Source organism: Bombina bombina, chromosome 2 (assembly GCF_027579735.1).
Source record: "Bombina bombina isolate aBomBom1 chromosome 2, aBomBom1.pri, whole genome shotgun sequence".
Taxonomy (NCBI): domain Eukaryota; kingdom Metazoa; phylum Chordata; class Amphibia; order Anura; family Bombinatoridae; genus Bombina; species Bombina bombina.
Window position 1 is genome coordinate 229,750,268 of NC_069500.1, and position 27,601 is coordinate 229,777,868.

The 27,601-nt window shown below is 38.0% G+C and overlaps 1 protein-coding gene across 1 annotated transcript in view; it reads left to right on the forward strand.

Moving 5' to 3' along the window:
* ADGRV1 (adhesion G protein-coupled receptor V1) overlaps window positions 1-27,601 on the forward strand; it is a 1,190,013-nt gene that overhangs the window by 157,233 nt on the left and 1,005,179 nt on the right. The window contains 4 exon segments of the mRNA XM_053699719.1: window positions 5,787-5,967; window positions 16,820-16,983; window positions 19,896-20,019; window positions 20,702-20,968. Of these exon segments, the coding sequence (XP_053555694.1) occupies window positions 5,787-5,967; window positions 16,820-16,983; window positions 19,896-20,019; window positions 20,702-20,968 (736 nt within the window).

The following is a 27,601-nucleotide window of genomic DNA, read 5'->3' on the forward strand; positions in this document are numbered from 1 at the left end:
ATCACCTTTAATTAATAAGCTCAGATTACTAGCAATCTATTACTTTTGATAGAGGAATCAGTATACACTGGATAGTCACTAGCATTACATAAATGTTTGTCATTTTATAGTGTCTAGGTAAGATTTCAGGCGTTCCTGATGTTTTGATATGAACTGTACCCACTAACAAGTAAATTTTTGTTTGTTTGTATTTTACTATTCTTGATAAGTGATTCAGTGTAACCTAGTTTACCACTAATATTACCTAATTGCTAGCTTCTTTATTGAAAATAGGTTCCTATTTAGCAAAGCAGCCAGGGGCTTGTCACTTAGGGACTTCCAATACTCTACCTTGATCCCACAGCTTTTAAAGGCTATCTTAATAGGGGGACACAACTATCTTATGTAAACCATTCACCACCTTCAATTAGTAAGGTTAGATTATTAGTAATCTATCACTCTAGATGATGGAATCAATATATACTAAATATTCACTAGCATTGTATAAATGTTTGCCATTTCATAGTGATTAGGAAAGATTTTGGGAGCTCCTGATTTTTTGAGCTTCCATGATTCACCACTTTGTGTATGCATGAATAGTACCCACTAACTAGTAAATTTTGCTTGTTTGTACTTTATTATTGCTGATAAGTGATTCAACATAACCCAGTTTACCACTAATATTACATAATTGCTAGCTACTCTGTGAAAAATAGATTCCTATCTAGCAGAACATCCAGGAGCTTGTCTCCTATGGTCTTCCAATACTCTATCTAGATCCTACAGTTTTTGAAGGCTATTCTAATAGGTGGACACAACTTGTTAAAAATATAGTATACCAAATGTATTCATAATTTATATCCCCTAGTTAATCTCTATTTTGAATGCTTCTCCTAACACCTTTCTCAGCTGCCCAAATTACCAACTTAATTATGCTAATGCAGATCTACCTGCCCAATGTGATCTTCTATAATACCATAGGTCCACGATGTACTTGTTTGTAAGAGAGACCCCATCCCTTATAGTTCTGTCGCCAAATGTTTTCTAAGAGTGGGAGGTGCTGTCTGCAGCCGAGATATGCACTTCCCTACTTAGCATTACAATTAACGTTGATTATACTAGAATTTATAGTCCATATCTTATCAAGATGTGCTTTAACATTGCACCTAGCTAAATGAATACACTCAGCATTGTTTTATCAGAACCCAACTTGGATCTCTAAATAGTGGTCATTTTCTACATGACCTCTCTCAGTTTGCCCCCCTTCCCCGGGTAACATAGCTTACTGGTTAAGCTTAGGGGCACAGACCCCATCTGAACCCCCTAACCCTGTTTAAAAGTGTTCATGACTAGTATGCTATTGATATACCCCCCTTACCCTTTAAATTGAGGTGTTATCTATATAAGTTTTTAAGAAGATTCCAAATGAGCAGATGTTATGTTTACTTAACTGTACACAAAAGGCTACATTTTTGTTTCGCAATGTATTCTATGTATTTCTTTTTTGCAAATGACATGACTTGCTTGTATGCCTTATTTTTCAAACCTCAATAAAAATGTTAAAAAAAAAAACTGAAAAAAAAATCAGAAAAACAGCTTTTATAGTCTAAAGTGGCAAGTATTTAGTGTGACCTTCCTTTACATTTGAGCAATAGCAGGACCCTGGCTCTCGTAAACCTAAATGGAATGGAACCCTAAGTAATGTCTTTGCTAACATCTGTATTTGTGCTACTATTTCATGTCAAAATGACTGCTGTTAAAAAGGTCTATTACACCTGGTTTGTGCAAGACATGCTTGAGCATTAAATACACATTTGGTATGAGTTTAATTCATTGGAACCTTGTTAATAAGACCAACTTTCAATCACGTAATTCCATTCAAAATACCAAAGATCACAGAATTTGACAGACATAAAAGAATACTTTTGCTTTAGCAAGGCCACTCTCAAAGGGAAATCAGCAAACAAACTGAATACTCAAGATATAGTATTTAAGCTATTATAAAGAAACTTAAAGAATCAGAAGAGGTCAAGGACAAAAAAGGACGGAAGGCCAAGAAAACTTTCAAAATCTGATTAGAAGTTTCTCAGAGTTTCTTCTCTGAGAGACTGGAAGAAGTCCAGCAAGGACCCGGCTCAACATCTGGCAGATTCATCGGGATGCCAAGTTCAGGAATGGTCTTTGGGGAAGGTTAGCAGCCAAGAAACCACTTTTTTCAGTAGTGGAACAGGGTAAAAAGGCTAAGATATGCTAAATATGCTAAAGCTCACAAATGATGGAATGAAGATCAATGGAAAACAGTATTATCGAGTGACAAATCCAAGTTTGACATTGTTGGTTCCAAGTATCAACAATATGTGAGAAGAAGAGTTGAAGAGATATTGAATTATGAGTGCTTGTATCCTTCAGTGAAACATGGTGGAGGGTCTGTCCTGGTTTGGGGCTGCATTTCTGCAAGTGGTGTTGGCGATATTGTCCAAATTGATGGGATCATGAATGCTGAAAAGTACAGTTTTTAATTCATCATGCCATTCCTTCAGGAAAGCGCCTACTTGGGAATGGCTTGGGAAGAATTCTTCAGAAAACCTCAGGACAGTCTCCCCAAAAGAGTTCAAGATATACTTAGTGCCAAGGGAGGTCACACTAAATACTGACTTTTGCTTGAAGAAGCTATTTTGATCTGAAAATATATATTTTTTATATTTTGTGTGTATATTTTCTGTATTTTCTGTTTGTATCTTAATAAAGAAACCAAAAAATAAATATGGATGGTCATTGAAATTTACTAAAACAAAAAATCTAATGGTGGCCTAAAACTTTTGCACAGTACTGTATATATATATTTATATGTATGTATATATACACACACACACATATATATATATATATATATATATATATATATATATATATATACATACATACATACATACATTATAGCCCTTTACTATTATTATCATTATTATTAACAGTTATTTGTAGTGCACCAACAGATTCTGCAGCGCTAAAAACATGGGTCTAATATGCAAGGTAACAATTATGGGAGACAAAGGTATAGAGGTAATGTACGAATTAGCTGGGCTCGTAAGCTTACATGCTAAGGGGGTTCAAGGGAATGACAAAGGAGGAGAGGAACTAAGAAAATGTTAGTATTTATTGTATGCATCCCTGAAAAATATAGTCTTGAAGGATTGTTCGAACCTTTGAAAACTAAGGGAGAGTTTTGTGGAGGGAGCCAGAGACTTCCACAAGATAGGGGTCAATCTGGAGTAGTATTGTAGACGGGAATGTGAGGAGGTAACAAGAGGTCATGAGTAGTGCAAAGGGGATGGGAGGGAGAGCATCTGTAGACAAGGTCAGAGATATAGAGGGAGCAGTGTTATTGAGAGCTTTGAATGTCAGAGTCAGGATTTAGTATAGGAAGCCAGTGAAGGGACTTGGCAGAAAGGGAAATTATCAAGGAAGCTAAGGATGATGTATAAATTGAGAAGAGAAGAGGAACAAGGACAGAGCTTTGTGGTACCCCAACAGAACGTGGTAAAGGGTCAGAGGATGTGCCAGAGAAGGTTACACTAAAGGTCTGGTTATACAGGTAGTAGGAGAACCACAAGAGAGCTGTGTTGCAGATGCCAAAGGATTGGAGGGTTTGGAGCAACAGAGTGTGGTCAACACTGTCCAAAGGCTGCAGACAGATCAAGAAGGATTAACAGAGAAAAGTGGCCTTTTGATTTTACTGTAATTTGGTAATATGCCAGTGCTGAGGAAGAGATTAAAAATATGTGTGAGGATTGGAGTAAGAGTAGGAGAGACGGAGGGCAGTAATTGTGAGGGGATTGGATCAAGGGGACATGTAATTAGGTGAGAGGAAGATATAAGGGAAGAAACAGCTGAATCTGTTGGTGAAGTGGTTAACAAAATCTTGAGCTGAGAGAGAAGTGGAAACAAGAGGTGGGGGTGGGCGAAGAAGGGTATTAATAATGGAGTTTGAAGAAAGAGTAGAGATAAGAATAGAGAAGTAATCCTGATTGGAGAGGTTAAGGGCAGAATGAAGAGAATGAGTGGGAGAGGTGTGACACATTGTAAGAGGAAGTGATCTGGAGAAGTTTTTTTGCAACAGGGGCAGCAGGATTGTCGACAAAGAGGTTGAAATCCCCAAGAATGGGGGCACTGATGTCTGAAGAGAGATAATAAAATAGGCCACAAAATGATTGAGACATTGAGTTAAGGAGCCAGGGGGCGCGATATATAACCACAACACATAGAGAGGGAGCGAATCATGTGGGTTTTGAAGGAAGAAAATGTGAGGGAAGAGTTTGTGGATAGAAGTGAACTTGTTGGTTTCAGATCCAATAGGAACTTGGATAAGATTTCAAAAATGTTGGTGTTTAGGTCTGAGGCAAGGCATACATGGATGGGTGAGTTTAAGAAGTTGCGTGAGACCTGGATCGGGGGATGTATCACCAGCAGTTAGTATGAGCATGAGTGAGAGTGACATAAAATGAGATACAGGTTTGCAGTTTTGAGGGTGTCTTTGGAATGTGGTGCAGGGGAAGAGAGAGAGTTTAGGAATGTGAGAAGATCATGAGAGCAGAAGTGAGGTGAGGATGAAAGTGATGGGCCGATGAATGTAGCAGGGGAAAGGAGTAAATGAAAAGTATAGTTTGTTTTATAGACAAGAGGTAGCGAAAAGGAACATGAAGTTATGGAACATTTTGCAAAAAGGGAAACAGTGAAATACATAAAACACAGTATTACAGGAGTACTTGCCTAGCGTCTTGTCACTTGTTCAGCCCTTGTTCTTATTCCTTTCAAACACATTGTCATATAGCATATACCTTTTAACCCTTAAAAAAATATATATTTACGATTCATTTTTATCAGATAGTGTATATATGAGTGTAACAGTTTATTTTAATGTATTTATATTGTGTTTAGTGCCCTTTTTTTTTTAACTGTTACTCTTTACACTAGGGGGCCGATTTATTAAAGTTCAGATGGGCATGATACAATGTAGCGTAGCATGTCCGCCGCACATCGATAAATGCCGACAGCATACGCTGTGCAAGGCCGCCCCCTGCAGATTTGCAGCCAATTGGCCACTAGCAGGTGGTGTCAATCAGCCCGATCGTATAGGATTGGGCGTATTGAAGACCGCAGCCTCAGAGGCAGCGGATCAGTTATGGAGCAGCGGTCTTTAGACTGCTGCTTCATACCTACTGTTTCCGGTGAGCCTGAAGGCTCGTGCAGAAACAGGGGCATCAAGCTCCATTCTGAGCTTGATAATTCGGCCCCTAGGTCTCATCTTGCGCTAACCCAAAGCATATTTAGTTTTTGTTAAATTGAACGCGTTTACTTTTAACTTATAATATGGGGCCAATTTAATAAAGTCCAGGTGGACCTGATACGATGTAGCGTATCATGTCCACCGCACATCGATAAATGCCGACAGTGTATTGCACAACCAGTTTTTGTGAACTGCTTGTGCAATGCCGCCCCCTGCAGATTTGTGGCCAATCGGCCTCTAGCAGGGGGTGTCAATCAGCCCGATCGTATAGGATCGGGCGGATTGATGTGTGCAGGCGGACCAGTTATGGAACAGCGGTCTTTAGACCACTGCTTCATAACTACTGTTTCCGGCGAGCCTGAAGGCTCGCATGGAAACAGGGGCATCAAGCTCCATTCAGATCTTGATAATTCGGCCCCATAGTGTACAATTTAGTGCACTTGCGGCACTTGTTAACTAGCACAACATTTTTTATTGAGAGCTACTGTTTACACCAGGCATACTAAAATCCATTTTATTACAGCTGGATGAGATGTATTCAGTGGTGTTGAGCAGCCATGGGGAATATCCAAGCACATTAGGAGAAGCCTCAAGAGTTAACATTACTATTGAAAAAAATGATGATCCCCATGGAGTATTGGAATTCATCAATGATCGTATGGTTATCAGCATTAATGAAAGTAAAGGCAATGAAATATATACTGGTAAGAGTGTGAACATTTTTTTTACACATGTGAGATATTTAAGAGACTAAATATTTTCCTAAATTTTTATCACCCCCTGTTTTTAAAGGGATATGAAACCCCAAAAATGTATTTTGTTTCTCAGACATAGCCTATCATTTTAAAAACATCTTTTCAATATACTTATATAATCATATGATATCCTATGTTGTAGAGATACCTAGGTAGGCATCTGGAGCACTACATAGCAGGAAATAGTGCTGCCATCTAGTGCTCTTGAAAATGGATAACATTTTTGCAAAACTACTGCCATATAGTGCTCCAGAAAGCTACTGAGGTTACGTCCCTGCTTTTTAACAAAATATACCAAGAGAATGAAGAAAAATTAATAATAGAAGTAAAATAGAAAGGTGTTTAAAATTACATTTTCTAAATGAAGCATGAAAGAAAAATGTTGGGTTCCATATCCCTTTAAGGAATTGTTATGACTTTATTATTGTACCCATACTACATTTCCAAACGTATTCTTTAGATCTAATTCAAAAATGTTGCATCTAATTGAATACCAAGAAATGGATATGAAGTATATTTGCAGCTTGTGTCTCTTTCCTGAAAAACATGACGGCACTCACATATATCAGAAGGAGATGGTGTATTAAACTAGAGAAACATTCATTTACTTACAAATAAAAATACAGACAAACACTGACTATCGTCATATTTATAACTTTATGTATAACGTCACATAATTCATGGTGAGGATGTAGAGCAATTAATTTGGGAATTTTTAGGGTTGTTCACATTTGAAGCTTGAAATTATTTAATCACTTTATTGCTCTAGAGTTATAATTATCAAATATTGGTATCTATATTATCTTCACTACTTTTGACTATTTTAGTCTATGTTTAATGTGTAAATTGTGGTCTTACAATTGTGGGGGATTCCCAGTGTATAACTTGATTGTTCCACAAATTTGTGTTTAGTGTAAAGTTGAGTTTGAGTCCTTTCTGCGAGTCCATAATTTGTGCTTTTTAATTTATTCAAATAACTCTAGTGAGACAAATGTCTTTAAATATGTATTGTCCTGGGTAGCTAATTCAATAAATTATAAATGATCTCTAAATTTTCATTCATGTGTGAACCAAAACATCAAACCGCTTTCAAGTTATAACAACATACTCAATCACTATTCTATCCTATGAACCTGATTTAACTAAATATAAGATATCGCTTTTTAAAATGTAGGAATTTGATATGTTTATTTCTTTACATAAATAATTTTGCTTGTTTTCTCAAATTCTGTAATCACTTTCAAGTACATTCTAATCTTTCAAAAAATCTTATCAAATGATTTATCTGCAAACAAATCCATACACCTCAATGATTAAATATTGGAGAAAAAATACTGGTGCACTTCTCTAAAAGACTGGAAAAACATGGATGTTATAATTTAGCGCCAAATCTTTTATAACATTTTGAAGAGTGGACAAATACATTTGCATTTAGACTAGAAGTATTTATTATTCATAATAACATTTGATATGCAATAGAGAATCCCCTTATAGATACTGGTATAATGCTTTATTTTTCCCTTTGGAAATAAATTAACCTTTTAAACCTTTTAAAATTTTACTTTATTTTCAATGCAAATATTATTTTTTTTGATTACTCAGAAATAATTTGGAGTCAATCTAATATGTTATTTATAAATTGTATAAATATATACAATTGTATGTATTTGTGTAAATAGAATGAAGTAGTTAAAGGGACATAATGGTCAATACTGAATTGTACATGGGTGAATTTCAATTTTGAATAGAATAGTTTTGAAATACATTTCTAATGGCAAAAATGCTACTAGTAAAATGTACAGGGACATATACAGTTATGCTATGCACAACCCATGGACAGAGGCCTTAGGCAAGGCTCAAATATGAGGTCTCTCCACACAAAACAAAATGCAAATATGAAGCAAATAAATATGAATATGAATTGCTCTGAGTTTGACTGAAAGAGTAGAGCTAGAAGGTAGAAAGAGGGAAGAGTGAATAGAGAGGGTAAAGAAAGGAGAAAGCAAGAGGTGAGATACATATTGGGGATTTGGGAAGAAGCAGAATGAAGAGAGAGGAAAAAGAATAGTTAAAGATATAGAGAGAAAAGAAAGAAGAGAGAATGGATAAAAAGAAGAGGAAGAGAATAGAGGCAATAGTTAATAGAGGAGAAATGAAATATGAAAGCAAGAATGGGAAGGTGGGCAGAAAGTGAAGAGGGAAATAAAAAAAGAGAGGAGAAACATAAAATAGAGAGGAGAGAGTAGAGAAAGAGAGAGAAATAAAGGAGGGGAGAATGAAAAGATAGTGTACAAAAACACACAGGACATTAGAGAGACTGAGGCCCTGATATTCAGAGATTCTCCAGGTTGGAGATAAATTGTTGTTCAGACTTCACAAAGGCAGAACTCACTGAATTTTCAAAAGAAAATGTGTGGAACTCTCCAGCATGGCGAGATCTCTCTCATTTATGTATGTAAAGCAGAGACAAGCCCAGTGCAATATAGAACTGCATGATGTGAGAATGTTGTTACTCTTACACTTTGTGCATTGTAATTTATATTACTACACATTTCAGACTGGGTCCTTTCAGCATTATTGCATTTAAAGGGACAGTCTAGTCAAAATTTAACTTTCATGATTCAGATTAGGGGCGCAATCAAACATACGGTGCAGGTTTCGGCGCAAGCGTGGGGACCTGCGCCATCCGTAATTTCACCTCGCACATCGGGGTATTACATATACTGCACCGTTAGATGCTAAACTGGCATAAGTAGGACAAACTGGCGATCTTCCGAAATGTGCACAAATACACATTTTAGTCGTCACAAGTAACTTACGCCAGTATTTTGTCCACGGAAAGTCTCAATAAAGAGTAGTTTTATGCAAATTAGGCTAAAACTCGTAAAAATGAACCGCAACTTCATATAAAAATGCGACACGTAATTACGCTATTCAAAATTCATATATAAACCCATGCGCAGCCTCCATTTTCTTCAGTGTGTTTGGATGGTTCGTTGAGCTACAGCACACTACATTATTGGAGGATTAGTGAGAGTAGAGAGAGAGGCGCAAACAGAGGAGTTAGGTCGCATTGTTGTTTGATTAAGCTTGTACACACGCATATTTTTACATATTGCACACATTTTGCATACATACATATACAAATACACCACACTTTTTTTTCTAACACCTCACACATTTTATTTGAATTTTACAGTGTGATAGGCTGAGTGTTTGGTTCTGATTGTGTGTGATTGAAATGGGAGTGAGTGTGAGTGTGTGTAGTGTGATTTAGTGTGAGGATGGCAGGGAGAAGTAGGGCGGAGGAGGGGAAAGGAGTGGCAGGGAGAGGAGTATTGTAGAGGACAGGAGGAGCAGTGGAGTCCCCGTCAGGGAGTAAGTGGAGTGGGGAGAGGGAGAGCTAGAAGGGATAATGGGAGGGGAGATGCCCGAGAGCCCCAGACACCAGGCACATCAAGGAGAGGGACAGAGGGTTCACATGGGGACAGAAGGGAGGAGGAGGGAGAGGATAGGGAGGAACCCACACCAGGGACATCACAGGGAGCAAGCCAGGTGTCCATGGAGGATGAGAGGCTGAGATGTCCCAACTTCTCATTTGATGAAAATGTTGCCCTAGTCCAGGCCATCATGGACAATTACAGTGCCCTCTTTGGGCAGGAGAAGGGCAAAGGCAATGCCAAAAGGCAAAAAACGGCATGGTTGGCGGTAGAGGATGCCGTCAACAGTGTCGCCACACCGAGGAGGACTGTTGAGGGCCTTAAAGAGCGGTGGAATGACTGCAAGAGGCGAGTGAAAGAAAAGATGGGGCAGCAAGCTATGCACCAGAGGGGAACAGGCGGTGGTCCATCCCTGGACATAGAATATAACACCTGGCAGGAGATGATACGCAGGTCCCTGAGTATCCCAGCAGTCCGTGGACTTCCAGGGGCTCGTGACTCAGGGGCTGCAACCACAGCACATCATGCTGGTGAGTAACATCCCACACACCAGTATTATATGTATTTGAGATATAACATCCTTTAATATCACACATTCATGTACACAATGAGGAGCATGGTATTTGGCCTACTAACAAAAACATCTACAATTATATTTGAATTTAATGCTACTTAACACCATGCAATTCATGATATGAGGTGGAATAGTGCAATACTAACATGTCTCAGAGTAACACAGGCCACAAGCCACATGTAGAGTTTTCAGTAAATGGACACTATAGCCATCGCAATACTTTTAGCTCAAGAAAGCAGGTTCTGTGCCTACATCAGGCTAAAGTAAATTGTGTGACCATAGTGTCACTTAAAGAACACATTTTTTCCATCATTGACATGTACACATAACTATTGTACAAAACACATCCCTGTATACTGCGCATATTAAAATCCCTCATAACACAAATCACAATGTGCACATGCATGTTATAGAGTTTGACATGAGAATCAGTATAGGCCCTAGCATGTATCAATGTACATTGTATGCCCACATGGACATATATCTGACTGTACTAATCCCTCTCATCATTTGACTCCTCCACAGAACCTCCTGTCACGAGGATACAAACAGGCATGCCTCCACTACCACCACCACCAGTCACAGGCATGCAGCCACCACCACCACCAGTCTTCAGGCACCCACATGAACAGTATGCTCCCAGGCATGAGCAGGGTTGGATTGCTTCAGTTGAGGACCCAGGAGTGATGCCACCACCATTGCTATATGACCCCTGGCAAGATTCCTGGCCAGAGGAATATTCTTCTTTTGCCTTTGAGGGGGAACCAAGACAGCCACAAAGAGTCCATGTATTTACCCCCCCCCTCCCCACAACACATTCTCAGGGCAGTCATGGCTTTTACCCACAGACTATGTCACAAGAAGTGCCAACTGGACAAGCTGAGTGGTCACACACTGGTCATCAGTGGGACTATCAATCCACCCTGAGAGCTCCACCATCCTCATCACTTGGGAGAGCTCCACCATCCTCATCACTTGGGATTGCTCCACCATCTTCATCACTTGGGAGAGCTCCACCATCTGCAGATGAAAATATAGCTATAAGTACTCAAGCACCAGCAGATGCAGCTGAACCTGTCCCAACATAACCAGCAGATGCAGCTGAACCTGTCCCAACAGAACCAGCAGATGCAGCTGAACCTGTCCCTACCAGAACCAGCAGATGCAGCTGAACCTGCACCTCAAGCAACTAGAAGCCCTGCTGCTCAAGAGCCTGTGGATGCATTGTATTCTCCCCTGGGTGAGGAATACATTGCACTCCAGAGGAGGCTCATAACAAGCTCCGAGAGCAGACAAAGAGGCCAAGAGAGGTTCCACAGGAGCCAAGAGAGGTTCTTCAGGTGCCAAGAGAGGTTCTTCAGGAGCCAAGAGAGGTTACACAAATGTAGCATAGAGCTGTAGAGGGACATGGCAGCATCATTAAGTGGAAGTATTCAAAACCAGTCACAGATGATGCGAATTCTGTCTGATATGCAGATGCAGATGGACAATAGATGGCGAGAACAAAATCAACTCTTGGGTGTGTTGGTTGAGTACTTTACACACCAGCAGGACACTGTCTCCAGCCTATCATCTGTGGCCAGCACACCAGCAGAATTATCTGAATCTTCTCAAACCAGGAGAACAAGGCAATCCACTACAGTCACCTCAGCTCCCTCATCTAAGAAGCCAAAAAAGAAATAAATATTCTTATAGTTCACCATAAATCTTGTCCTCTGTTATTTACCATATAATTGTCATCCACATCCATGTGAGGTGTGTTTTAGTACACTAATATTGTTAAAACAAATAGGTAATATTATCCTGTTTATGACATATTCTTGTACTATAACTCACATCCACAATAGTTGTTTCTGAAGGGTACATATAGTAATATTCACTTCTAAGATGTAAATCAATGTATCTCACATCCAATATAAATTGAGACATTGGTATATATAGCAGTGATGTTACTGATAGGGTGGGCATTATCAAGCGTTTTAAGTCTGCAGGTGAGAGGTTGTGGTGTCTGTGATTGGTTTGACACAACTGCAAAGAGGCAGCCTTCAAGAAGGTCTTAGAAATGATCATATGAGCCATCCTAGGTTTTGCTTTCAACTAAGAATACCAAAGCAAGTGTTATAATTAAATCTGAAAGTAGTTTGAAATAACATGCCCTATTTAAAAGAAGAAGGTTTTCTTTGGACTTGACTGTCCCTTTATATATTTTGGCATCATTGCCAAGCTGTGTTAGCATTAGAATAAATTACACTCCAGTGGGTTCTAAAGAGATGAAGGTAATACAATTTAAAGTAAATAAGCAAGTATATGTCCACAATGTGATAAAGTACCTACAAGCTCAATCCATTTGATTATGTTGTGGCTTCAAACTATTTCAAATACACAAATAAACCTTAAAAAAACAATATCATAGTATACTGTGCCTTTAATCTTGAGCTGCTGCTTAAATTTATGTGTTTGTTAAGGCTTCCAGGGAGTTACGTTGCTTTTTTAGTCAGTGCAAGGGTTGTGCGCCTGCAATATGTGGCGAGATGAGAATGGAGTAGATTTTCTGAATTCTGCGCGCGTAAGTCCTTACGCTGTATATTGGATACCAAATTGCGCGTCTGTTCTATGTTAGTCTATGGCTAAAAAAATACGTCCGAAGGGTAAAATATACGCGCGTAACTTGTATGCTACGCCGTATATGTAATACCAAAATAGCGTAAAATCTGGCGGCGGAGGATTTTGCGGGCGACGCTGCATATGTAATGAAGGCCCTGGTATGCAATTTTAAACAACTTTCCAATTTACTTTTATCATCAAATTTGCTTTGTTCTCCTGGTATTCTTTGTGGAAAGCTAAATCTAGGTAGGTTTATATGCTAATTTCTAAACCCTTAAAGGCTGCCTCTTATCTCAATGTATTTTCACAGTTATTCACTGCTAGACAGTGGTAGTTCATAAGTGCCCTATAGATAGCATTGTGCTTACCCCCGTGGAGTTATTATTAAAATGCAAGTCTTTCAAAAGAACTAAATTAAGGGGGAAGTCTTCAAAGACTGAGATACAAGGTAATCACAGAGGTAAGAAGTGTATTAATGTAACCATGTTGGTTATGCAAAACTGAGGCATGGGTAATAAAGGGATTATCTATCTTTTAAACAATAAACATTCTGGAGTAGACTGTCCCTTTAAGCTAAGCATGTAGTCCCTGGGTAAAGAGTAGTACCGTCAGAATGTCAGAGCTCACAGGCACTTCCTATGCTTATATGTCAACTATCCAACAGTGTTTTCATTTTACTCATCAACGTGCCATGCACTTGCCACACAAATAATCCCCATATGAAGATAGAGACACACTCGGCTAGATTTAGAGTTTGGCGTTAGCCATCAAAAGCAGCGTTAAGGGGTCCTAACGCTGCTTTTGGTCGCCCGCTGGTATTTAGAGTCAGGCAGGAAAGGGTCTAACGCTCACTTCCCTACCGCGATTCCAGGGTACCGCAGATCCCCTTACGCCAATTGCGTATCCTATCTTTTCAATGGGATCTGCCTAATGCTGGTATTTGGAGTCTTGGGAGAAGTGAGCGGTAGACCCTCTACCGACAAGACTCCTACCGCCAAAAAAAGTCAGTAGTTAAGAGCTTTATGGGCTAACGCCGGAATATAAAGCTCTTAACTACTGTGCTCTAAAGTACACTAACACCCATAAACTACCTATGTACCCCTAAACCGAGGCCCCCTCACATCGCCGCCACTCTAATAAAATTTTTTAACCCCTAATCTGCCGACCGGACACCGCCGCCACCTACATTATACCTATGAACCCCTAATCTGCTGCCCCTAACATCGCCGACCCCTATATTATATTTATTAACCCCTAATCTGCCCCCCCAACGTCGCCGCTACCTAACTACACTTATTAACCCCTAATCTGCCGACTGGACCTCGCCGCCACTATAATAAATGTATTAATCCCTAAACCGCTGTACTCCCGCCTCGAAAACACTAGAGTAAATTTTTTTAACCCCTAATCTGCCCTCCCTAACATTGCCGCCAACTACCTACAATTATTAGCCCCTAATCTCCCGCCTGCACCGTCGCCGCTACTATAATAAAGTTATTAACCCCTAAACCTAACCCTAACCCTAACAGCCCCCTAACATAAATATAATTTAAATTAAACAAAATAATATTCCTAAAATTAAATAAATTAATCCTATTTAAAACTAAATACTTACCTATAAAATAAACCCTAATATAGCTACAATATAAATAATAATTACATTGTAGCTATTTTAGGATTTATATTTATTTTACAGGCAACTTTGTATTTATTTTAACTAGGTACAATAGCTATTAAATAGTTAAGAACTATTTAATAGCTACCTATTTAAAATAAACCCAAAATTACCTGTAAAATAAATCCTAACCTAAGTTACAAATACACCTAACACTACACTATCATTAAATTAATTAAATAAATTACCTACAATTACCTAAAATAAAATACAATAAAATAAACTATTCTATAATACAAAAAAAACAACTAAATTACAAAAAATAAAAAAGAATTACAAGCAGTTTAAACTAATTACACCTAATCTAAGCCCCCTAATAAAATACAAAAGCCCCCCAAAATAAAAAATTCCCTACCCTATTCTAAAATACAAAAGTAATCAGCTCTTTTACCAGCCCTTAAAAGGGCTTTTTGCACCAGCCCTTAAAAGGGCTTTTTGCGGGGCCTTGCCCCAAAGTAATCAGCTCTTTTACCTGAAAATAAAATACAATACCACCCCAACATTACAACCCACCACCCACATACCCCTACTCTAACCCACCCAAACCCCCCTTTAAAAAACCTATCGCTAACCCCCTGAAGATCTCCCTACCTTGAGTCGTCTTCACTCAGCCGAGCCGAATTCTTCATCCAAGGAGCGCAGAGGAGGTCCTTGATCCGGTAGAAGTCTTCATCCAAGCGGGGCAAGAAGAGGTCCTCCATCCGGTAGAAGTGTTCATCCAGGCGGCGTCTTCAATCTTCATCCATCCGGAGCAGAGTGGGTTAGAGTAGGGGTATGTGGGTGGTGGGTTGTAATGTTGGGGGGGGTATTGTATTTTATTTTCAGGTAAAAGAGCTGATTACTTTGGGGCAAGGCCCCGCAAAAAGCCCTTTTAAGGGCTGGTAAAAGAGCTGATTACTTTTGTATTTTAGAATAGGGTAGGGATTTTTTTATTTTGGGGGGCTTTTTTATTTTATTAGGGGGCTTAGATTAGGTGTAATTAGTTTAAACTGCTTGTAATTCTTTTTTATTTTTTGTAATTTAGTTTTTTTTTGTATTATAGAATAGTTTATTTTATTGTATTTTATTTTAGGTAATTGTAGGTAATTTATTTAATTAATTTAATGATAGTGTATTATTAGGTGTATTTGTAACTTAGATTAGGATTTATTTTACAGGTAATTTTGTATTTTTTTTAACTAGGTAGCTATTAAATAGTTCTTAACTATTTAATAGCTATTGTACCTAGTTAAAATAAATACAAAGTTGCCTGTAAAATAAATATAAATCCTTAAATAGCTACAATGTAATTATTATTTATATTGTAGCTATATTAGGGTTTATTTTATAGGTAAGCATTTTGTTTGAAATAGGATTAATTTATTTAATTTTAGGAATATTATTTTGTTTAATTTAAATTATATTTATGTTAGGGGGGTGTTAGTGTTAGGTTTAGAGTTAGGTTTAGGGGTTAATAACTTTATTATAGTAGCGGCGACGGTGCGGGTGGGAGATTAGGGGTTAATTATTGTAGGTAGGTGGCGGCGATGTTAGGGAGGGCAGATTAGGGGTTAATACTATTTATTATAGTGTTTGCGAGGCAGGAGTGCGGTGGTTTAGGGGTTAATACATTTATTATAGTGGCGGCAAGGTCCGGTTGGCAGATTAGGGGTTAATAAGTGTAGGTAAACTAGCGGCGACGTTGGGGGGCAGATTAGGGGTTAATAAATATAATATAGGGGTTGGCGGCAGATTAGGGGTACATAGGGATAATGTAGGTGGTGGCGGTGTACGGAGCGGCAGATTAGGGGTTAATAATAAAATGCAGGTGTCAGCGATAGCGGGGGCGGCAGATTAGGGGTTAATAAGTGTAAGGTTAGGGGTGTTTAGACTCGGGGTTCATGTTAGGGTATTAGGTGCAGACTTAGAGAGTGTTTCCCCATAGGAAACAATGGGGCTGCATTAGGAGCTAAACGCTGCTTTTTTGCAGGTGTTAGGTTTTTTTCAGCCCAAACTGCCCCATTGTTCCCTATGGGGATATCGTGCACGAGCACGTTTTCCCAGCTTACCGCTACCATAGGCAACGCTGGTATTGAGGGTTGAAGTGGAGCTACATTCAGACAACTCTAAATACCAGCGTTGTTAGAAGGGTGCATTGGGAAAAAAGCAGCGTTAGCTACGCGGGTCTTTACCGACAAAACTCTAAATCTAGCCGACTGTGATGCGCCTGTTTAAGTAAGTTCTTAGGCGACTGCCTATTTGTCCTAATGGTGGCTTGTACAATGCAAATTGTCATCACTAATGTAATACACAGAAGGTGCATGTTGTTAGCACAGTATATGCGCATATGCCACAAAACAGTAATTCATATTTTTATTTCTGCTAATTCAAGTATGTTACACAAATCCTTTTATTCAAAATGGAATTGCACTTCTGCACATTCTGGTTTTGACCATTATGTCCCCTTAAGTGTGTAGCCAAATGTTAGTTTTACCTCTATCCTTATTGATACAAATACTGTTTTACCAGCTGAATTTGAAGTAATACGGAACCAAGGAATGTTTGGGAACATCAGTGTGACTTGGATTATCAACCCAGATTCAACTGGCGATGTTTATCCTACACACGGAGTACTTCACTTTGAAGATAAAGAGTTTTCTAAGAATATAACTGTTTCATCTCTCTCAGATGAGGTAACTATATATATAAATATTTTTTTTTATTTTTTTTCCCACCAATAGCTTATACCTCTATGTATTAATGTGCAACGCTGGTTGTATGTTTGGATTTCTGTAACTTTCAGTTATTGCATTAAATGTACGTAAAAGCTTGATAAGAAAATGCTCTAATGCACTAGACCATTACTTATGGCACTATTGCTTTCATATTACTATGGGCCAGATTACAAGTGGAGTGCTATTTATTGCTCCTCCTTGAGCGTTAACTGCTCTAGAAGTAAGCTTTTTGTGCATGTCGGGTTGCGCTCGTATTACAAGTTGAAAGTAAAAAGTTATCGCTCATGTGCAAACCCGACATGTGTAAAAAGCTGAACTTACAATATCATGTGCAATCACCTATTCCCCCATAGAAGTTATGGGAGCAAAAAAATTGGAAAAAACCTAACACCCTTCTCGCATACAATCCCGATCTCATATTCTCAAGTGCGCTAACCCGACATGAAAATATTAATATTTCACATTCCAATGTTCTGCACATAGAAGAATATGTTCTATTTATTCATAAATACATATTTTGACATATATCTGATGATTTTTTTGCACAAATATATATTTATACCTATATATAGATATACATAATTATATATACAGTAGGTATATATATATACTGTATATATATATATATATATATATATATATATATATATATATATATATATATATTCAAGAGAGAGTATAGTTCACAGTTACTGTCCGTTTGTATACAAATAGTAAAAATTACTGGTATTGTAAAACAAAGTTTTGATGTCAGAGGATATATTTCCTGCAGTGAAGATGGATACAAAACAAGTAAAAAAAACAGTGTATATGTATGTATATAATTTGCTTGTAGGTACCCCCTATATACGCCTCTAATATAAACTTCAATCAGAGTAAAAGTAAAAATGCAGCTAAAACTTCAGAGCTCCGGAGAATACCTCACAACCGCATCCGGTGGAAGCAAAGCATACTTTAACAGTGAGCGTGTAATCTCCTCCACTCCAGAGCCACCAAAAGCAGCAGGGGATGAGAAACAAGGGAAACCGTGTTCCCAAAAGGCACTATCGCCTAGACTCACCTCACCGAAAGTACACCGGTCATCAAACTTCTGTAATCTTGTGAAGGGAGATGAAGTTCCCGGAGCTCACGCTGTAATCACTGCAACGTCTCTGCTAGGCGTCCCACTATGCGGGAGGGGGTGTGCCGGTCGTCTCTTGACACGTGGTGTCCGTAAACCAATCCGTAGTAGGTAGCAACACTGGCAGGGAATCTCTCTGAAAAACTTTGGAGCTAAGCGTCCCAAACCGCTGCTGCAGCCCAGAGGAAATAAGCAGCAAAAAGGAAATGTTGCAAGCAGCGGTTTTCGTGATAAAAAAATATGTTAAAACACTCCAGAGATCAGCACAGGTACATCACAACAAATAGTCCGCTAACATGTTTTGGCCTCAGGCCGTAATCATAGCTGGGGTATCATCCTGAGGCCGAAACATGTAAGCGGACTATTCGTTGTGATGTACCTGTGCTGATCTCTGGAGTGTTTTAACATATGTTCAAATAAAGACCTTTTTTTTTATCACTAAAACTGCTGCTTGCAACATTTCCTTTTTGCTGCTTATACACACATATATATATATATATATATATATATATATATATATATATATATATATATGAATATCTATTTATAAATACATAGAACATATTCTGCTATGTACAGAACATTGGAATGTGAAATATTTACAGTGAATACATTGTTAAAACCTTTACTAAATATGAATATTGCATAGATGTGCTTTTTCATGTTTTAATCTAATTAACTGCAAAGGGCTCCAATGCACTTATATATATATATATATATATATATATAGCTATATATAAGTACATATGTATTTATGTGTTTGTATATGTATATATGTCTGTAAATACATATATACACATATAAATACATAAATGCATATGAACACACATAAAAACATATAAATATACATAAGTATAGATCTTTAGACATGTAAAGTATATGTACTGTATGTATCTCAATGTTAACTAAACATTGCCAGCGATTGTTGTCTATGAACAGATGCCCTAATACTGTTTGGCTTTCAATAGTTAGAAGAGTAGATCTAGTCATATGATCCATACGGCTTATCAACCTTCTTACTTATTTACCTTCACTGTGTTAATGAAACCAGAAGTTAATGATGGTGTCCAAAAACACCAAAGTAAATGTAATATACTTTGTATATAGGTACATGGGTGCATATTCGAGTCTTAGACTGGTTAAGTCACTAATTCAAATTTAAAGTAAGTTAAAATCAAACTTTCATGTTTTACATAGATCATGCAGTTTTAAACAACTGTCCAATTTAGTTCTATTAACTAATTTAAGTTGTTCTCTTGGTATCATTTGTTGGAAAGCATACTTAGGTAGAGCTCATGAGCAACAAGGCACTATTGGAATCTAGTTGCTGATTGGTAGCTGCATATATATATTTGTTATCATTAGCTCACTTAATGTGTTCAGCTAGTTCCCAGTTGTGCATTTCTGTTTCCAACAAAGGATACCAAGTGAATGAAGCAAATTTGATAATATAAGTAAATTGGAAAGTTTAATATTGTAAGCTCTATTTGAATCACATTAGAAAAAATTGTGGGTTTCATGTCCCTTTAAGTATCTGTTTTTACTTTGAATAAAAATGATAAATAATATGTCTGTTTTTTTCAGTCCTCTTTATTTTTTCAGTATCTGTAGTTTAATCACATCCCACTATTGTATATATACAGTATCTATTATTTTAACATCACAAGATTAAATTTGAACTTACTTTAAATAATTTGTTACTATTATCCATCTAAGAAAAGAGAAATACATTGGCGTGTGTATCCTTTAGGTTCCAGAAGAGAAAGAAACCTTCATCCTAAGACTTTTAAATGCCAACGGTGAGGCTAGGATTGGAAGTGTATCTACTGCCATGTTGGAGATAAACAAAAATGATGATGCAGTCTTCTTTGCAGGTATCTCAGATTTTTATAAACAAGATTTCAACTTGTAGATGTGTATTTTATTCTTTATTTATGGACAAACATCAAGTCATAGTGGATTGAAAAGCAACTGGGGTATCATCCTGCAATCTGTTATTGAGATAAAATATATTCTCAATGTTGTATTTAAAAGGGACAGTCTAGTCAAAATTAAACTTTCATGATCCAGATAGGGCATTTTATTTAAAAAACTTCCCAATTTACTTTTATCATCGTATTTGTTTTGTTCTTTTGGTATTCTTTTTTAAAAGTTAAACCTAGGTAGGCTCATATGCTAATGTCTAAGCCGCTGAAGGTCGCCTCTTATCTCAGTGCAGTGACAGTTTTTCACAGCAAGACAGCGCTGGTTTATGTGTGCCATATAGATACACATTGTGCTCACTCCTGTGGAGTTATTTATGAGTCAGCACTGATTGGCGAAAATGCAAGTCTGTCAAAAGAACTGAAATAAGGGGGCAGTCTGCAGAGGCTTAGACATTTAGTATATTAATATAACTATTGGTTATGCAAAACTGGGGAATGGGTAATAAAGGGATTATCTATCTTTTTAAACAATAACAATTCTGGATTAGACTGTCCCTTTAAATATGCCGAAGCATAACAGTTGATTTGAAGCAATATAAAATACATATTAACCAATGCCCTTTGTATCCAGAGCCCATTTTGGTGTGGGTTGAAGAAGGTCAGGATGCAAACTTCACAATTGTACGGAATGGATCAGCTGATTATTTGTCATCTGTTATGTATTCGTTGGTCAATGGAGTTGCCATTACTGAAGAAGGTGACTTTAATGATATCTCCCAAGGAAATATGCTTGTGTTTGACATTGGACAAACATTACAAAATATAACCATTTATACCATTGATGATGACATTCCAGAAACAGATGAACCATTTTATATTATACTACTAAATACCACAGGTATGTGTTTTATGTTATTTTATTATTATTTTTATTATTTTATTACTTGTGTTTTTTTAATAATTACAACCATGCAACAGTGAACTGAAGCTGTAGTGAAAATACAGTTTTTAGTGCCGGATTACTACTATTTCATATTTATTATATTTGTTTTCCAAAATCTTACAATTAGTACAAAAAACATTTTTTTTTATTAAGTTGTGAAATGTTCTAGCTAAAATAAACAAGTAAATAATTTTTGATGGGATTTGCAATCTTACCCAAAGCATGTTTGAAATGTGTGCAAAAGGTTAAGAAAACTTTGGTGTTGGTCACAATTAAAGGGACACTTAACCATATTTTTTTCTTTCGTGATTCAGATAGAGCATGCAATTTTAAGCAACTTTCTAATTTACTCCTATTATCAATTTTTCTTCGTTCACTTGCGATCTTTATTTGAAAAAGAAGGCATCTAAGCTTCTTTTTTGTTTCAGATCTCTGGACAGCACTATTGTATTGGTGGATGAATTTATCCACCAGTCATCAAGAATAACCCAGGTTATTCACCAAATATGGGCTGGCATCTAAACTTACATTCTTGCATTTTAAATAAAGATACCAAGAGAAGGAAAAAAATTTGATAATAGGAGTAAATTAGAAAGTTGCTTAAAATTGCATGCTCTATCTGAATCACAAAAGAAAAAAAAAATGGGTTCAGTGTCCCTTTAACCCCTTAACGACCGACGACGTATGCCATACGTCCTCAAAAAAAAAAGCACTTAACGACCGAGGACGTATGGCATACGTCGTCGGTTTAACAGAGCACTGGAAGCGATCGAAATCGCTTCCAGCTGCTCTAACAGTATTGCAGGCTTGCCTTGAGGTCTAGACATCCTGCAATACTGTTCCCGAGTGCCGGGACCGGATTGATCACTCCCCCACGAGTGATCACTTCCGGTTTCGCTCCACGTGGAGCCCGGCAGTGTTTCAGAGCATCGGAAGCGATCGGACACGCTTCCGATGCTCTGCTTGTGTGCTAAGTGCCTCGGTGGGTCGAGGCACTTAGTTAGCTATAAATAAAAGTAAAAAAAAAAAAAAAAAAAAAAACGTATATATAAAAAAAAAAGCCCTAAATAGCCCCCCCCCCCCCCCCCTTCACTAGGCATCCAAGATGGCGATGCCCAGTGCATCATGGGGCCTCTGGGGGTGTCCCTAGCCTGCCTCATCATAGGGGCAAGCTAGGGTCACCCAATCTGAGCCTCCCACCCAAAAAAAAATAATAATAATAAAATACCCCATTTGTCTGATCATGTCAATATTTGTAAATATTGACACTGATCAGTGTGGATCTCCCTCCCTCTCCTCACTTGCGATTTTGTTGGAGAGAGAGAGAGACCTGTTTTTTTGCAGAGAGAGATTTAATTCTTTTATTTGTTAAAAAAATATAGAACCAAAGGCTCTTTTCCCCTAGCTTGCCAGTGATCACTATAAATCACTGGCATTAGCATAGCTGCACTTTTTTTTGCTGTCTGTGCATTTTTTTAGGGGTTAATTTTTTTTGTTGTAATTTTTTAAAAATCCAGAGGCTCTTTTCAGAACCATTTAGTTAATTTAATTTAATTTTCAGAGCCATTAACCCCTAGCTTGCCAGTGATCGATATAAATCACTGGCAGTAGCATAGCTGTACTTTTTTGCTGTCTGTGCATTTTTTTAGGGGTTAATTTTGTTGTTGTAATTTTTTAAAAATCCAGAGGCTCTTTTCAGAACCATTTAGTTAATTTAATTTAATTTTCAGAGCCATTAACCACTAGCTTGCCAGTGATCGCTATAAATCACTGGCAGTAGCATAGCAGTACTTTTTTGCTAGTTTATTTAGTTAATTAATTTAGTTAATTAATTTAATTTAAAAAAATTTAGTAAATTTTTTCTGTGACAGATACAAAAATGTCACAGAAAATATATAGTGCTGAGGAGGCGTATGCCATCCTTGCGTCAGAGTCAGATGCCTCTATGTCTGACTCAGACCCCAATTTTGACCCTGCCATATGCTCAGATACATCACTAGATGCAGTCTCAACTGATAGTGATGTATCTGTGGCTGCTAGACCCCCTACCAGCCCCCCTGCTAGCCCCCCTGCCAGAAGGAGGCGTGTTGCTGCCATTGCTGCTGAAGAGTGGGTAACTCCTCATCTCCAGAGGCCAGATATCCCACCCTTCACAGCAAATGCTGGCATAAATATAGATGTGGCAGGTTTTAGCCCCCAGCAGTTTCTGGAAGTGTTTCTGGGCGATGATGTATTGGGGAACATTGTCGCCCAAACTAATTTATATGCCCATCAGTTCCGTGCTGCAAAGCCTGGAACATATTTGGCAAAGCAGCAATGGGCCCCCATCAATGTGCCAGAATTCAAAAAATTCTGGGCATTGACCATGCTGATGGGCATCATAAAGAAACCCTCCATTCGCTCCTACTGGAGTACTAGCCACATCTGCTCTACCCCCATTTTCTCCCAGATTATGTCGAGGAAGAGGTATGAAATGATTCTGCATTTCATGCACTTCAGCGACAACAGCCTGTGCCCCCCTAGGGAGCATCCCCAATTTGACAGGCTGTATAAAATCCACCCCCTGATAACCCACTTTTCTGCCAGGTTTGCAGAGGCTTATACACCTGGAAGGAATATATGCGTTGATGAATCCCTAATGAAGTATAAGGGAAGGCTGGGATTCAAGCAGTTTATTCCTTCCAAGCGCTCCAGATATGGGGTAAAGGTGTATAAGCTCTGTGACAGCGAGAATGGGTATACTCAGGCCTTCCGGGTGTATGAGGGAAAGGATAGCCAACTTGACCCTCCAGGTTGCCCAGAACATATGGGAACCACTGGCAAGATTGTCTGGGACCTGATATTACCCCTAATGAACAAAGGGTATCACTTGTACTTAGACAATTTTTATATAAGTGTCCTTTTGTTCAAGCTACTGTATTGCTTTGATACAGTAGCTTGCGGTACAATTAAAAAGAACCGCGCAGGTTTCCCAGGACAGCTTGTACGCACCCGGCTACGAAGGGGGGAGACCTCAGCTCTGCGCCAAGAGGAGCTGTTGGCACTGAAGTACAGAGACAAGAAGGATGTATACCTTCTTACCACCATCCACACAGAGAGGACGGTGGCGGTTTCTGTACGTGGCAGAGCTGAGATCATAAGGAAGCCAGTGTGCATCAAGTCTTATAACCGGCATATGGGTGGGGTTGATCTGGCTGATCAGCTGCTGCAGCCCTACCTAATTATGCGGAAGACAAGGGCCTGGTACAAAAAGGTTGCAATTTACCTAATGCAGATTGCAACCCACAATGCTTTTTTGTTGTTCAAAAAAGCAAACCCCAGAGTTAAAAATACTTTTTTACAGTTTCAGCTCCAGATTATTACGGGGATTTTGTACCATGATGCACCTGCTCCCCGGGCGGTGATGGGAGAGAGCAGAGTTGGGGCTATCCATTTTATTTTTAAAATCCCCCCTACTGCCGCAAAGCAGAAACCACAAAAAAAATGCAGAGTCTGTACCAAGAGGGGGAAGAGAAGGGACACCATATATCACTGTCCTGATTGCCCTGGACAGCCTGCACTCTGCATTGGGGAATGCTTCAAGCGGTACCATACAATGGTCAATTTTTTAAAAAATAAATACATTTGCTGTTATATATATTTGGTTATGTTTACAGTTAGATGTTTTTTTGTATTTTTTACTTTTACTGTGCCAGATTTTTACATTTTTTTTCTAAAATTGGGCCTGTTTTTTTTTAACCAAAACCCCTGTCAAACCTATGCATGGGGGACAACCTGAAGTATGTTTTTGTAATAACTTACAACAGTCTCTCCTAAATCATAGTCAAAAAGCAATGTGTCTGTAAAAATGAAAATTGAAAAATTACCACCATACACTTTCTCCAATTTTTTGGGCTAAAACGGTTGCTTCAAAGGCATCAAAGCACACCATATACAATACCTTGGGGTGTCAACATTTAAAAAATATACACTTTGAATGCAATAAATAAAAGTGGGGTATGGGATAGGCCCCAAACTAAAGATAGGCCTATCAGAAGAAATACTCTCATTTTTAATAACTAAAATCACAAGTCATAAAATTGTAACATAACCTTCCCAAAATCCTGGCAAACCTATGCATGGGGGGCATAGGTGTACTCAGGGTGCCTTGCAGAAAACAACCTGAAGTATTCTTTTGCAATAACTTACAACAATCTCTCCTAAATCATAGTCAAAAAGCAATGTGTCTGTAAAAATGAAAATTGAAAAATTACCACCATACACTTTCTCCAATTTTGTGGGCTAAAACGGTTGCTTCAAAGGCATCAAAGCACACCATATACAATACCTTGGGGTGTCAACATTTAAAAAATATACACTTTGAATGCAATAAATAAAAGTGGGGTATGCGATAGGCCCCAAACTAAAGATAGGCCTATCAGAAGAAATACTCTCATTTTTAATAACTAAAATCATGTAACATAACCTTCCCAAAATCCTGGCAAACCTATGCATGGGGGGCATAGGTGTACTCAGGGTGCCTTGCAGAAAACAACCTGAAGTATTCTTTTGCAATAACTTACAACAGTCTCTCCTAAATCATAGTAAAAAAGCAATGTGTCTGTAACAATGAAAATTGAAAAATTACCACCATATACTTTCTCCAATTTTTTGGGCTAAAACGGTTGCATCAAAGTCATCAAACCACTGCATGTATAATACCTTGGGGTGTCAACATTTAAAAAATATACACTTTGAATGCAATAAATAAAAGTGGGGTATGGGATAGGCCCCAAACTAAAGATAGGCCTATCAGAAGAAATACTCTCATTTTTAATAACTAAAATCACAAGTCATAAAATTGTAACATAACCTTCCCAAAATCCTGGCAAACCTATGCATGGGGGGCATAGGTGTACTCAGGGTGCCTTGCAGAAAACAACCTGAAGTATTCTTTTGCAATAACTTACAACAATCTCTCCTAAATCATAGTCAAAAAGCAATGTGTCTGTAAAAATGAAAATTGAAAAATTACCACCATACACTTTCTCCAATTTTGTGGGCTAAAACGGTTGCTTCAAAGGCATCAAAGCACACCATATACAATACCTTGGGGTGTCAACATTTAAAAAATATACACTTTGAATGCAATAAATAAAAGTGGGGTATGCGATAGGCCCCAAACTAAAGATAGGCCTATCAGAAGAAATACTCTCATTTTTAATAACTAAAATCATGTAACATAACCTTCCCAAAATCCTGGCAAACCTATGCATGGGGGGCATAGGTGTACTCAGGGTGCCTTGCAGAAAACAACCTGAAGTATTCTTTTGCAATAACTTACAACAGTCTCTCCTAAATCATAGTAAAAAAGCAATGTGTCTGTAACAATGAAAATTGAAAAATTACCACCATATACTTTCTCCAATTTTTTGGGCTAAAACGGTTGCATCAAAGTCATCAAACCACTCCATGTATAATACCTTGGGGTGTCAACTTTTTAAATATAATCACATTTATGGAAAACAAATAAATTGGGGTATGTTAAAAGACCCCCAAAAAAGACGATAGGCAAAGAAAATATGTTAAATGTGAAAAAAAATCACAAACACATGTCAGACATTTGGCATTGCACCGCCCAAACAAGCCACCAAACCTATGCATAGGTGGTATCACTGAACTCAGGAGATGTTGGTGACCACATATTGGTGTCTTCTTTGGAAGTAACGCATAACAGGAGCTGTGAATCCATGTCTAAAGTACAATGTATGTGAAAAATAACACAAAGAAATGAATGCCCAATATTTTGACAAAGACTAGTGGTTGGATTAGTGTATGGAAAGTGTTAAAATACCTGCATTTGAAATACCCTAGGATGTCTACTTTTCAAAAATAAATGGTTTTATGGGGGTAAATTACATTGGCCGGCTTCAGAAATGTCTTAAATAGAACATGGGTGCATGGGATGTGAAAATGGGAAGTGTAAAAAATGGAATGTGCTTCCTAAAAATAAGGCCTTCTAGCCCACAGAGAACCCAACACACCTATACATGGGTGGTATCACTGTACTCAGGAGATGTTGTTGAACACATATTGAGGTGTTTTTTGGCAGTAACACATAACAGGAACTGAGAATCCATGCCTAAAGTACAATGTGTGTGAAAAATAACACAAAAAAATGACTACCCAAATGTTTGACAAAGACTGGTGGTTAAATAAGTTCATGGAAAGTGTGAAAATACCAGCATTTCAAATACCCTAGGGGGTCTACTTCTCAAAAATATATGGTTTTATGGGGGTAAATTTCATTGGCCGGCTTCAGAAATGTCCCAAATAGGACATGGGTGCATGATGACCGATGTGAAAATTCCAAGTTGAAAAACTGGAATGCGCTTCCTAAAAATAAGGCCTTCTAGCCCCCAGAGAACCCAACACACCTATACATGGGTGGTATCACTGTACTCAGGAGATGTTGAACACATATTGAGGTGTTTTTTGGCAGTAACACATAACAGGAACTGAGAATCCATGCCTAAAGTACAATGTGTGTGAAAAATAACACAAAAAAATGACTACCCAAAAGTTTGACAAAGACTGGTGGTTAAATAA